The sequence below is a fragment of the Lichenostomus cassidix genome, chromosome 5 (assembly GCF_008360975.1).
Source record: "Lichenostomus cassidix isolate B80296 chromosome 5, HeHo_3.0, whole genome shotgun sequence".
Taxonomy (NCBI): Eukaryota; Metazoa; Chordata; class Aves; order Passeriformes; family Meliphagidae; genus Lichenostomus; species Lichenostomus cassidix.
Window position 1 is genome coordinate 38,649,585 of NC_139486.1, and position 13,967 is coordinate 38,663,551.

General features: G+C 41.3%; 1 protein-coding gene across 2 annotated transcripts in view; it reads right to left on the reverse strand.

Annotated features, from left to right (window-relative positions):
* Nucleotides 1–13,967, reverse strand: part of AMBRA1 (autophagy and beclin 1 regulator 1) — a 128,825-nt gene that overhangs the window by 112,819 nt on the left and 2,039 nt on the right. For both annotated transcript variants that reach the window (XM_085062482.1, XM_085062483.1), the window contains exons 2-7: nucleotides 4,987–5,242; nucleotides 4,674–4,732; nucleotides 3,754–3,937; nucleotides 2,923–3,095; nucleotides 2,074–2,140; nucleotides 34–1,493 (exon numbers count right to left, since the gene is read on the reverse strand). In XM_085062482.1, coding sequence (XP_084918608.1) covers nucleotides 34–1,493; nucleotides 2,074–2,140; nucleotides 2,923–3,095; nucleotides 3,754–3,937; nucleotides 4,674–4,732; nucleotides 4,987–5,121 — 2,078 coding nt within the window. In that variant the 5' untranslated portion in view covers nucleotides 5,122–5,242. The remainder of the gene's footprint in view (nucleotides 1–33; nucleotides 1,494–2,073; nucleotides 2,141–2,922; nucleotides 3,096–3,753; nucleotides 3,938–4,673; nucleotides 4,733–4,986; nucleotides 5,243–13,967) is intronic.

Genomic DNA, 13,967 nt, shown 5'->3' on the forward strand with positions numbered 1-13,967 from the left:
AGAAAGAGGAGGAAGGGCAAGCATGTATCTTACCTCCTGAGTGAGTCCTCCTCTGAGCTTTCCTCAGGCATTTCCTGGTTTAAGGCCTCCTGTGATACATTCCCAGGTCTGCTTGAAGCCGACTGGCTGTAAACTCTTTCCCAGTGCCCCGTCTCCTGGTTAAAGACCACTCCCATGGTCCTCTCCTCCTGCGGGGTGGAAGAGCTGCCCAGCTGCAGTCTGCTAGAGGCAGGAGCTCTGCCCTCGGTTCTCTCTGCAGGCTGCACCTGGCTGGTATTTGGAGGCACACCCTCAAATGTGCTTTGGACCTGCCCTGGTGTGTAGCTAGGCGTGCTTCTTTCCCAGCGCAGCGTGTCATTGTTAAAGGTCAGCAGGTTATGACAAGCACGACAGCGGTTCAGGTGACCCCGGGACAAATTGGAATTGTTTTCACTGCTTTGTGGAGTCTGCTGATGGGAGGGACCCGGTCGATCAGGCTCAATGTTGTTGTTGAGCATTTCTTGAGCCTGTTGCGACTGGCTGGGCTCCCCACCAATCCCCTGATCTAACTCCTGAAGCCGGTCATATTCCAGGAAGAATCGCCTCAAATCACACTGGAGCTCATTACGAATGCTGGCCGGATTGCTCGGGCCAGCACTACTACCACTGTTCACCTCAGCCCCCGGGGCCAGAAAGCCCCTCCCTTCTGTTGCAGAGGTATAGACTGATGCCTGGGAACCACCCTCCTGCTGTCTGAGCACGGACAGCAAGCTCACGGAAGAGGCACTGGTCCTAGGGGGAGGCATGGCTTCCAGCTCGGACCGAGAGCTCATGTTCAGCACTGTCCTGGACCAGTCAGACCCACCCAAGCCTGAAGCCATCTCTCTTGCAGACTGTTGGTACCGGGACTGGTGGCCTGCCAAGGACCCGCTGAGGGACCGCCGCGTGGGGCCCAGGCTAAGGTTGCGCAGGGTGTTGCCAGCAGTGCTGCTCTGAACTGTGCTGAAAGCAGAGGGCCTGTTAAGTATCCCCTGCTCCTCCTGCGCTACGGATGCCTGCTCTGGGGGTTGATAAGGCTCTGTCTGCACAGAGGAGAAGGAAGTGCCAGTGGCCCCAGAAGACGTGGAGGGTGCGTTTTCCTGATGTGGGAAGAGAGAAGAAGGAAGTCTTGCACTAGAGCATCGGCTGCAAAGGCACAACATCCCCAGGTGCTGGCAGCACTCTGCTGTGGGATAGCTGACTCGCTCCCGGAGCCTGTTATAGACAGATGCCCTTGTGTTCTCACTGGCTGGAGGCGGAGGTGGTGGTGGTGGAGGCGGTGGAGGGGATGGGGTAGCAGAGTCTTGAACACTGTTTTGCTCTCCCACCTGTATGCCAGAGGAGCGGGAGGACAACATATGCAGGAAGTTGTGGAGGAGGGGTGTGCGCCTCACAGGCTGAGATGGAAGGATAGCACGCTGACGATAATGAGGCATCTCTGTGCTGTCCACGGAGATTTCCACTTCCTCATCGCTCTGCAGAAGGAAACAAAGGTCAGTCACCTCAAGGCAAAATCCTATACCTCCAAATAAACAGTAGAAAGTCAGCTACCAGCCCAGACAGATGAAAGGATGTGATAAACCCCTTCCTAAAGGCCATGACTCAGAGGAAACCATTGAGACTATTTCCAAGTTCATTTTATGGATCTAGACAACCTCTTCCTACAGCCCACTGAGCTTTCAAAATACGGTGGTCAAACAAACCGAAGTATCAGCATCTGAGGGTCAGCAGCTAAGGGGAGAATTGTTAATACCTCAAATAGCTTCAAATCCTAAAGAATGTCACAAAAGAACTGAAAGAGCAGGACCATTGGGACATCTGTCTCACCACTGGTCAGACAGAGAGGGCAAAACAAACACATTTTGGAAAACACTTTACTAGCCATGCACGTAACACAAGAACATTCATGTGAGCAATCACGGTGAGACAGAACTCAGCCTAAGAAAACGTCAAGTTTCCAGAAAAGCACAGGGCTGCTTAGAAACAGACTAGGGCTAAAGTACATAGAGCATCTTACAATTAGCCAGTCAATACAAGTACTGACATTCCCCTTACCTGCTGGTTAGAAGGGTTAACAATCGCTGTGAGCAAGTAGTGTCCCAAGGGATCAAACCGTACCAGCCTAAAACAAAAGCAGTGTGAGAATATCGATCATCAGTTCACATTCCACATTGACACAGGAAGCTGAACAAAGCAGGGAAGAAAACCCCCCATGATATATTTGCAATGAGAACATTACTACGTTATCATAATCTTTTTATGAAAGACGTCAAAAAGTTTACACATTAAGAACAACAAAATGTACCTATCCAGCTGAAGATTGCAGCTATTTTATAGTCCACAGCAACACGACACCAAAGTTAAAAGCTGGAAGTAATTACTGCTGTATCAATTGAAATAGCCAGAAAATTTAAACAAATACACACACTTATATTACAAAATGGAATTTGCTACAAAGGGAGAAATTAACTTGCCTTGAATGTCACACCATTGTCTTATTTTAAATTGCTCAAAAGAAGGCATCAGGTTTCCAGCAATGCAGTTTCCTCTACAAGTGTGCCAAAGTAATAGTTCAACACTCCCTTCCAGCAGTTGCTGGGCTCTCTCATCCTTATGGCCAACAAGATTAATTTCTAAGCTTACAAATCAACATGAAGTAGATTCTGGGCATTTACTGGACACATGTCCTATTAAAAATATGAACAGCCAAGCTGATCTATTACTTTCAATTGGTTTTCTTTCTGTCCACAGAACTGGTTTTCTACCAGCTGAGTCAAGGAGTTGCAAGCAACATTTCACTGCCTGAGTGCAGAGGCTGTAGCATTCCAGAGGAACCCCACACATACTTCCCAAATCTGACCATTTTTCACACACAAGTATTCTCTTCACCCAGAAGCAGCTCACCTGACCCGCTCCATTTCACTGGCCGTTTTCACCACTGCAAAAGGCTCCCGACGACTCCAGTCCCAGAAATGTATCTCATTGGCAGTAGCAATCAGCAAGAGCTGAGCCGTAGGATGAAAAGCAAGCGATGCAATGGCATTGTTGCTATCTGTGAACCAGCTTTCGCTTCCACCCTAGAGTGAGGAGTCAAGAACCACAAGCAATTTATCATGAAGTTTGTGATCATTATGCTTCCATGTATGTGCCATGTCTCCCAGGCTGCCTAGAGCATTGGAAGTGACATGCTTTGTTGGCAACAGCTGTTCCTATACAAGGTCATGTGCCATGTTTAGAATGTAGCCCTACTCGAAACAATGACCACAGATGTATTTTTGTAGGTAAGTCTCAAGCAACCTGTAAAAATGCTTCATTTTAAAGCAACCAGATAAGCCCACATGTTTTTTCTCTGTGCCAACCACCACACTAGGTACAGTAGCAGCTTCTCTAATGAACAGTTCAGATATGCTCAGTGGAATGACAAATGGCATGTCTTTCACAAAGGCTAAACAGGCACCTTGCACTAACTTCTCCAGCATTACCTGTACCACTGTAATCAATGAAACGGACACTGTTAAGAAGCATGACCTATCTGGCAGGATTGAAAGAAGAATCTGTCACCTCCTCTCTAGACAGAAGAGCATGGCTATGGTCTGTTCTGTGCTTTTAGAGACAGGTCCCAGAAAAGCTTCCAAACAGCTCTCTTACTAGGTTATATTTGGAAAACAAACTCAGCCAAAAAAAAGTCACCACCCACCAAATATCAAAGGAACATGTGTTTCAGGAAACACTTACGTGTAAATCCCAAATTCTAACCTCCCCATCTAGGCATCCTGAAGCAATGAGGCCTGGGATGGTGGGATGGAAGGTGACACACCAGGGAGTGCGGCGATGTCCAACCAAGGAATGAACACACTTGCCCGTTTTCACCTCTGTGATGTAGATGTTGTGGTTCACATGTGTGGAAGCCATTAGGGTCCTGGGAATGCAAAAGGTATGACAAACATTAGCATGAGAAGAATACAGCAAAATCATACCATGGTTAGCTTCATCTCAACAGGGTCTGTTGACACCTAACCCAGCAGCTCTCCCACACAGAGCTCAAAGGGTAAGAGGCTACTGTTTCACCAATAGTCACAAAGTTTCCTGTAGCCAGATTTTAGGGTCCATGCAAACATGAGCTCATCTGAATCTGCAAGCACAAACTTGACCTTGAACGTCAGAGTGAACATGCAGCTCAGAAGAAACTACTGAGTGAGTCTGGGGCAAATAAATATTCCCAATTCTTCACACCATCTCAACCACTGTCAAATCAAGTGATACTATGAGAAATCCCACCTCCATTTCTGCTTCCAATACACACATCATTCTGCTCTGTTCTTTATTCCTAGATATCCCAGTGAATGTGTCACATCATTTGGGCATGTTGTATTAAAACATCCTTTACTCCCTTTAGTTTCTTATGAAATCCCACGGTGTCTGCACAGATCCTTTTTCCTTAGAACTTTGTATCACCTGGGTACCTCAGAAATTAAACACCAACTATGCTCGAAGCTGTGAGATTAGGAAGCTGCACACATTCCATCCGTGCGTGTCAGGAACCAGAAGTTTCACTCGGCTGTTCAGGAGTGGACAACTCAAAGGACACAAGCCTCCTTCACTTTTGTAAGTGTAGGGAGACTGCTGAAACAGGGAACGAACTAGGAGTTAATTACCTGTCTGGACTAAACGCCAGCAAGAAGGTGGAGCGTGGACTGTCTGGTAACTCAACTTTCTGAAAAAGCCAACAAAGCAGGAAGTGTTGCAAGAGTCATATGATCATACTTTAACTGTAAGCCACACAGACAACAAGGGGAACCCGCTGCAGGAACATATCTAGTATCACATCACTGCAGGAACTGAACAGAGCCAGAGTGCATATCAAGTGTAACACATCAAAGGCACAATCACAAGACAACTTATTTCAAATCCCTGCCTCCCTCCCCCCACTCCAAGATCAAGCTGTGCAGCTCGATCCCACAACCTTACCTTGCCCTCCCATTTCATCCATCGAGTTTTATCCTCCACCAGCTCCTGCAGAAGCCGCTGAGCACCCAAGGCTTGGGTACCCCGTTCCCTACCCCACAGGATGCGGACAGCGTTCTTTTCTGGGACAACCTTCATGGCTCTCAGCTGCCAACACCACACCAGCTACTGAGAGGAGACACCAGCAGGTTCCAGATGACAACCACCACCAAGCTACAAACAGGCTATCCACATTTCAGTTGTTTATCTTCATGGAAACCTAAAAAGATAAGAGACTGATAAGGAATGCAGCTTTAACCTTGATTGCCCAGATGAAGTAAGAGCTTTAAATCCCAAAAATACTAGACTTAAGAGACAAATCTATCCTCTTTCCTCAGCCTTCGCTACCTGCTTCCATTATCGAGGCCCCACTCTGACATTTCTGCAGCCAAAGACTACTTTGAAAGCATCCAGATCTTCCCTTGTACACCTGCCCTAGTCACATCATACATATGGAGAATTAAAAATTGGCCTTGAAACTCCTTCCCTTCATCTCCTGCTGTATATAACAAAGAAAAAAAGATTTATGAAGATACACTCTTTACACCTTGAAGATTTAGGTCCTATCTGGGAACGGTGTCTGAAAGCTAGAGGAATAGTATTACCAAATTGACAATATGACAGAGGAATCTCCCAGCAACTACTCAAATTTCAGTCATTATCATCACTGCAAAGGTCAGACAATTGATAGACCTCAAACCCAAATTACTTCCAACTCCATCAGCAGCTTACAAAACATGAAAATGATGTATGGGACAGCTCTATCAAGATTATTCCATTGCCTGCACATCATCATCTGAACTGCTCTTAGAACAGCAGTTCACCCAAGTAATGCACAGTGGCAAAGAACAGTGATTTTGGAACAATGTGAGATGCAAAGAAAAGCTTTAATACCCATTATCTGGGAAAAAAGCTAAATAAATATAATAAATAAATAATATACTGACTCTAATAGCAACCAAGTTACACAGCTTTTGAGTGGTGTCATACATTGGAGTTTGCCACCAAAACCTCTCCAGAAAAGTTTCTTAGGACAGATAAACCAAGAAACTCTGCTGCAATGCTATTACCTTTTGATCCCAGCAGAGTGTGCATACTACTCTGCCATCTTTTGGTAACGTGAAGATCTAAAGATAAATCCTTCTCAGTTCATGTTACACTGAACAAAACCATAAATATTCAATAGAGAAGGAAGGAGCAATTTAAAAAAGACAGAAACACATAAAGGGGGAAAAAGGTTTATGTACACAAGAGACAAATGGTTGAATGACATCAGCAGAATGTCAGAATGGTCATTAGCAAAATTTTCTTTTCTCCCACTCTCCCAACTCTCGCTAGAAAAGCTCTCCTGAACAGATGATTTAAGACAGCTGCAGCTTATAGGGAGGAGCTATCTAAAGAGATAAGCCAGGAAAATGAGTTCTAATAAGGCGGACAAGTTTTTATTTGTAAAAATAAAATAAAGAGTACTGAAGTGATTAACAAGAAAAGGCATCCCTCTTCCTAGAAAAGAAATTCTCCACAATGGAAGCTGAGCTAGCTGGAAATTCCCTGATGTTTAACGTGAACAGAATGGGGATCCTGTATTTTAGAGAAGCTGAACTCCACCGTGTATAATAAGCCCTCTTTTAAGAATCTGTGAAAGTCACCCAAACATTAGGTAGGAATTATTCTACAAAATAAAATTCTTACTGGAAAGCAACACAAAAACTAAAGATATCAAGCTGCAAGAGAATTCTTAAAAATAACTGTACAGATTAAAAAAGCCCAGATCAAAAAACCTAGAAGGACAACTGTACCAATACATCCAAAAGCACAATATAATACAGGAATCCCTAAACAAAAAATCTTCTTTAACTAAATGCTAATAAATCCTGATCCGGATTCTGCAAACAGCCCCAGGCACACATGTTCAGAAATTACTGGATTCAGATGGTAAGCACCATGGAGGAGAAGGACAGCTCAGAATGATACAGGCAACAAAAAGTCTATTTTATAGGAGGAAACCGTAGATCTAGTTTTGTCTAATAAAATTAGAAAACAGCAGCTTGAAAATGGGTGTATTCAAGGAACACAGACTACAACAACCCAAGAATAAACATACAAACAGGACACCAATGGAAGACCAATCTGCAGCTGGAATAAGCTGGAAGTTTGAAAAGACTTTAAACATTAAGTTTGGAATAGCCTTTCAATAGCTGTAAAAGATAAACAACCTAAATAACTTGATATCATAGCAGGATAACCCAATCACTCATGAGAAAAAACAAGCTCTGACAACCTAGCAACATTTCAGTCCTATCAGAAAAACTAATGTTCCCTAAAGTCCAATAGCAACAAGGAAATCAAGAGGTTTAACAAACTACTTTATTTATGCCATGTACAAGTTTACATATTGTAAAATAAAGGGGGAGATCACTCCTACAACTGCACTCAGTCAAGTTCTAGCATTCACCTTATTAAAAGGCCAGGTCATCTCCACTACATAAAAACAAGTACATACCTTAAAACAGCTCATCTGAATCTCTGCATGTGTGTCCTAATTTATTCAACTAATTTGGCGATAACAAACATTTCATATGTAAGCCTGAGTGTTTGAACTTGATGTTTTTCCCTCAGGACTGTCCCTCATTTTTTCAGCTTCTTCTGACTCATGTCTTTAACCCATTTTAAAAATAAACAAGGAAAACCCAGGGCTCAAGTGTCTTCACAACACCCTGCTAACCTGCTGAACATTTTTAAAAGCTGGGATCTCTTCAGAAAACACTGAATGTACCCTTCTTGAGTGATGCTGAGATTCCCGTGTTACCTTGGGTCCCTTGGGGCATCAAGCTTTATCCTTTGTCTGAATTAGCCTGAACACAGTAACTGCTCCACTAGCTGGTGACACATTCAGCAACACCTCAGGCAGGCAAAGAAACTCAGAGCCTTCATATGAAGAAACAGATGCAGTGTAGACACTGGCATTATCTTCACTCATTTTAGCAGGAAGACTGTAACCTTTCTACTGGAACATGTGTTCAGCTTCAGTTTGTTTTGTTATGGGTTTTTGTTGGGTTTTTTCCTTTGGGTTTTTCGTTTGTATAGGGTTTTTTTGTGAGGGTGTTAAAGGAGCAATTTTTTTCTGTAATCAAGTAAAGATACCCACCAACTTCAAACATTTTGCTCAAATGTAAGTCCAACAATGATAGCATGTTATTAAATACCATTAGCAGATAAACCATTGAAGTACCAACCATATTTATAGCTACTCATTAGCCATCTGACTAACAAAGTTTCAATTAAATGCAATGGGTTTGAAAATACTTCTTGGGGTTGAGCATAAATAAAACTTGCAGCTCACTGGATTAAACCTGTTCAGGCAAGTGGCAGACTGATTCAGTAACAGTGTCTATCACAAATACGAACACTATCACAACTGATAAACAGCTGACCACCTAAAGAGGGATTCTTATTGTTCTGTCATCTTTTTGGGTTTGTTTTGTTCTGTTTAATTGTTTTTGGGGGGAGGAAGGGTGATTTGGTTGGTTGGTTTAATCAGGATGACCAAAAGTGTCCAACAACTGCAAGATTAGCTGATGCCCTTAATTATCCAGGGCACCACAGAAAATTCTGAAAATGGAGACAAGAATTTTTTCTGTAATTGGCAGCTCTCTTTCCTTAAAAGTTTTCTCCCTTCAGGCCATTTCAGGACAACATGCTGGGCTGTTTACAGTTTCAGAAAGAGAATTACACAGCCCAAACCCAAGCCCTTTAGTTGGTCAGTACCAGCTGTCCTCGAAGAAGCCTGAAGAATTCCTAGCATTAGAGTAATGTAAGCTCATTTGTAATTGTCACTTTTACAGATGCTGAACCTCTAAAAAACCAAAGTGAAGCTGCAAATTGGTAATATTTCACAGTGTTATAGGATCCCCTGAAAACACTGACAAAAAGGTAGGGAGAGAAGAGGAAAAAAAAGAAGCACGTTCAAATTGCCATATAGAAAGGATGTCAAGATATTTTATGCATTACGCAATAGCTCACCACTCCAGTTTGAAACTTCAGCACCTTACAGAGATGATGCTCCTATCTGTTAATGTGTCCCCCCTCCCCACCTCGGTTGCTACTAATTTTGTGGAGATTCTGGTACCACCACGCTGTGAGCACAGCTGGCTTTCACACAAAGACGAATATTGGAATACTACCTCATGTTAATCCATTCTTTATGGGGGAAAAATATTATTCCATGTGGCCTTCAGCTCTCAGACTAATCTATTACCACTCCAAAGAACTTTGCAGTTGTGTGCTGAGCCCAACACTAAAAGTCTTTTCTAATGCGTGTGCACAGAATCAGTGTAAACATCTCCATCAGTGTTTAAAAAGGAAAAAAATGCTGCAATCAGTAAATGCTATTTACAGTGGGAGATCTATCCAGATGGGAGATCTACCCAGAAGATAAAAATGCCAAATAATTTCAGACAGTTTTGCTGCCTGAAGAGATCTCATGTGACTGATGAAGAAAGAGGCAATATGAAGTGAAATATAAAAGCTGTCAGTGACTTTGCAATCCAGGTTCCAGACAGAGAATGCATTTATAAGACTCCCTGTAAGAGACCAGAGAAAAAAAGCACGTGCCAGTCAGTTTTGGTCTGCGAGTCCCTTTGTCAAGTTTTAAGGCTTACAGAACATATTGTCTGTAAAACAGCCATGATCCACACAGCTTATGGGCCACGGCAAGCTGTATACTTTGCGTTAAAAGAACATGCGTGGAAAAAAAAGGTACTCAAAACACCACAAAAGCAAAACTGTGGTGAACAATGAGGCATGCCACTGTCCTGCAAAACCACAAGCAAACTTGTCTCCAGAAAAGAAGAGGAAACAGATTATTACACTGAACTCCCCCAGCTCTGGCCAGGGGCCTACCTATCTTGTAAGCCAGTGACTTCTGTTTTCAAAATGTCTGTTCTTAAGCAACATGTCCAGCACTAACAAAACCATTGCAGTTATTCCAAATTTAAGTTCAGCATCTCAGGCTTTAACACCAGTAACATACAAAAAATTTCAAGAGAACTGTTTTGCATTTAATAAATTTTAGTAATTTAAATTTCATTTAATAAATATTAGCAATAATTTACTCTTCCCACTATTGAACATGTGGGTGGGTTCTCCAAGAGCAATCAGATCATTAGACAGGCATGAAAACAGTGTATGCAGCACTACTGCCCAAATGCTTTATCTTCACTGACAGTGATCCTAACGAAGGCTGCAGTCACAAGTTATTTCCTCTAAGGATTTTCTACAAGTCTGTTTCCCTTGTATTTTACACAGTTTAATTTTGAAGCAAACTGCCTTATCAAGACACCTTATGCTTTTCAGAAGCTCAAAAGAACAAAAAAGTGCACACTGAAAACAGCCAAAGATCATCTTGCCAAGAACTACAGACTATACAGCCCCTTTTGCAGGCACTTGATTGACAAAATAATAAAATCTGGTCCTGAGACCCACAGATAGATCTCCAACAACAAACCAGATGCCTAAAACATAATTTGGAATATATATGTGCAATCATACAGCTCCAGGGACTTTCTAGTTCCCTTCCTTGTCTATATTCCATGTTTCACTCCCTTCTGCAATATGGAGATTATGATGCCCTCATTTTCCTAAATTGCACAAAACAATACCATGTAAGAAGCCCCAGAAACACTACACCAGATAGAAGACCTGAATTATACTTGCAGTTTCATTAAAAATACTGATTCAATCCATACCAAATGTCATGCCATTCCCACCCTTTTTGTGTCTCCACCTGAAAAGCTGAGAAAAATTCTAAAAAAAGTTTATGTAAAACCAAAACTAAAATGCTGATTTGCCTTCCTTGCACTGCATCAACTCAGCTTAACAAATAAGAAAACTCCAAGGAGTCCCAGTTTGGTAAGTAATTGAACTATGTAGCACTGGCATTTGAACAATGCTATAACAACAACAAAATCAGTAAAAAATAGGTGACATGACTCATATCCCAAATAGTTGCATGGGTCAAAACATAAGTGTTGGAAGAGCAGAACTATGTTCATTATTAAATGACAGGGCCATATGAGTTTCTGGCAATGGACCTGATCAGCTATATATTTAATCAGTTATATATTTAGATTTCCTTCAAACAACACGACTTGCCTTCCCTTAACTCCATTTGTGGTAATTCCAGGTAAGCCTTGAGACTGTTCACAGAGTTATTAGTTCTTCTTGGGTTAAAAACAAACAAACAAACAGACAAAAACAAACAAACAAAAAAAACCAAACCAAGAAAACCAAAAAACAAAAAAACACAAACTAAAAAACCCCAAACACCAAAACCATTTTGCATAGAGCAAACTTCAAGATACCTTCCAGTAATATCTACATGAACAAAAAATTTGAAAATAAAGCTACATTGGACTAGAATCTCTAAACAAGGCTAACCTACAAACAAAAACAGTCTATAGACGGATAACAAAACTATTTTAAGCATGATTAATCAAAACAATGAAAAAAGCAAAACTAGAACCCATTATTTTGTTCTGTTTCTACTTATACGTCCTTGATTATGCTTAAAAAAAAAAGCTGCTTAATTTAAGAATTTAATTAGAACAATAGTCAGTCTTCAACTAAGTGCCCCTAAACATGGAGAATCAAAAACACTTCAGAGAAGTGAAAGAAAGTCTATGATACAACTATCCAACAGAATCCAAAACTAATACCATGAAGGCGCTTTCATTATATGGCCCTGGTTTTACTCTTCCAAGTTCTTAAATATTCCCCAAAGAATTATACTGTAAGCTGAAGCTTTTCCTTGATTAAAGCCAGAGAGGTGGAAAGTAATTCCAAAGCACATTTTCTGTAGACACACTAGACACACTGCTCTAAACTGCATTCACTGCAATAAGTGCTTACACATAAAACAGGACTCCTAAAGAAAAATAACTTGTCTTAGTGCTTCATGATTGAAAAATTCAATGCTGTGTTTTAAACTGCAACTACCAACAGCTAAGGAAATTCAATTACATTACAAAGATGTCAATAGTACTTTGTCATTTCAAGATCCTGTATGACTGCAACAAGGAGCTAATTGCCATTAGAATCTTAATTTGTCTTCCCAGTCTGGATTAAATGAGCTAAATACACATAAAAGAACTTTTCAGTCAAAAGAAGTACATTAAAATCCTAGCTATTTACAGTAAAATGATGAAGACATGGAAGAGAAACTTGCTAAAGGTCAGAAAATGAATGGTAAATATAAAAAGGGAAGTAATAAATATAAGTGATCACCCGTGTCTGGAGTCTGACAGTTTCATTTACCAATGAGAATATGGAGCACTTTCATAACTATTATTACAACTTCCACATAAACTTAATGAATTCTTGAGAAGAGAGATATTAGTTTCAACCCAGAAGAGAGGAAGAGAATAACTATAATTTCACAAAGCTGTAAGATAAGTCAAACAGCAGAACTGAGATCTGGAAGATTAAGAGCTGGTTTCCACAATTCCATACTCAAACCATAGCATCTTTTGTTAAGTACCACACAGAGCAGGACAAAGAGAAGAGAGAGCTAAAGCAATAGAGAGACCAACAGAACAATACAGAATTCAGATTAACCCCCTAAAAAATTATTCCCATTTAGACAGAAAGGTGAAGGAATTTTCAATTCAAAGTCCCATTATTTACATTAAAAGTTGCATCAAGGTTTCTGAAGCTCAAGGACCACAGCCAAGTGCACCCAAGTGACATCATACATTCCACAGAAATGTGGGAGTGCCAACACTACAGCAGAAGCAGCATCACACACCCCCAAGGTGAAGACAAAGTGTTTTATGCATTCAGGGCCACACTTAAGACATATGCACCTTATCCAGTAAGAAAGAAAATGCAACTGGAAGCAAGAACATGTTTTAGAAAACACAGGTCATGTAATTTCCTGCTTACATGGAAATAAGGTAACAAGACAAAAGGCAAAAATTATCCACACAGAAGCTGAAGTCTTCACACAAAGATGTACCAGAATTAAAGAAGAGGTGGGAGACAATGAAGATTTTGATTCTGAACAAAGAAATACAGCCAATTCTTGACTCCATTGCCCTTCTTGGCCTTAGACTGAGTCTGCGGGAGAAATATAAAGGGAGGAGAAAAAGTGTCCAAAACATGAGTCAGAGACTCCTCTCAGCAATTCTACGCTACTCAAGGTGGAGAATTAGTAATACATACCAGGAAGAAGGAAGCAGGAATCACTCTGCAAGGACAACCCAAAATACCTCACTGAGAGCATGAGAAGTGGAGCTGGGCAAGTACAGGGATTAAGATGATGCTCTCCACGCTCAAGCCTGACACCTCATCATCCTGTTCAACAACTAGTTTACAAAAGTTGGAGACAACAAACAGCTACTAGACAAAAATCCCAGTCAGAATTCTTAACAACCAACCAAGTACTGAGAGGCAGACAAGTACTGTTTCCTCCTGCAGAGGCAAGCAGGTCTCCTCTTGTTTCAAGCAACCCAATCAGTGGGTCTTTCATTAGACAACTAGTACATACTGTAATAACTTTCCAATAAAATATTTCTAATATTAATCCTCTTCCACTGCATATCACATTGTCATTCCCTTTTGTAAACCAAAATTCTTTTGTCCTTGCATTACTAATATTTCATTTCTATCATCCTACTTGCTCAGTTAGCACAGGGTTACTTACACAAAACACACAAGGTAACTATTACCAAGCACTGTGCCCTTTATCAGGCCTCCAGAAACTCAACAGGGGAAAAAAGGTACCTAAATGCTGTTTGAATTAGCAGTACTAGTAAGTATTCCCATCAACAATAACTCTGCAACACCCATGAGTTCAGTCAGCTTGCTAACCATGGCATAAAAGACACTGGAAAGAGTTTCTTTCCAGAAGTTTCTTAAAAAAATAATTATTCAAATGCCAAACTTCT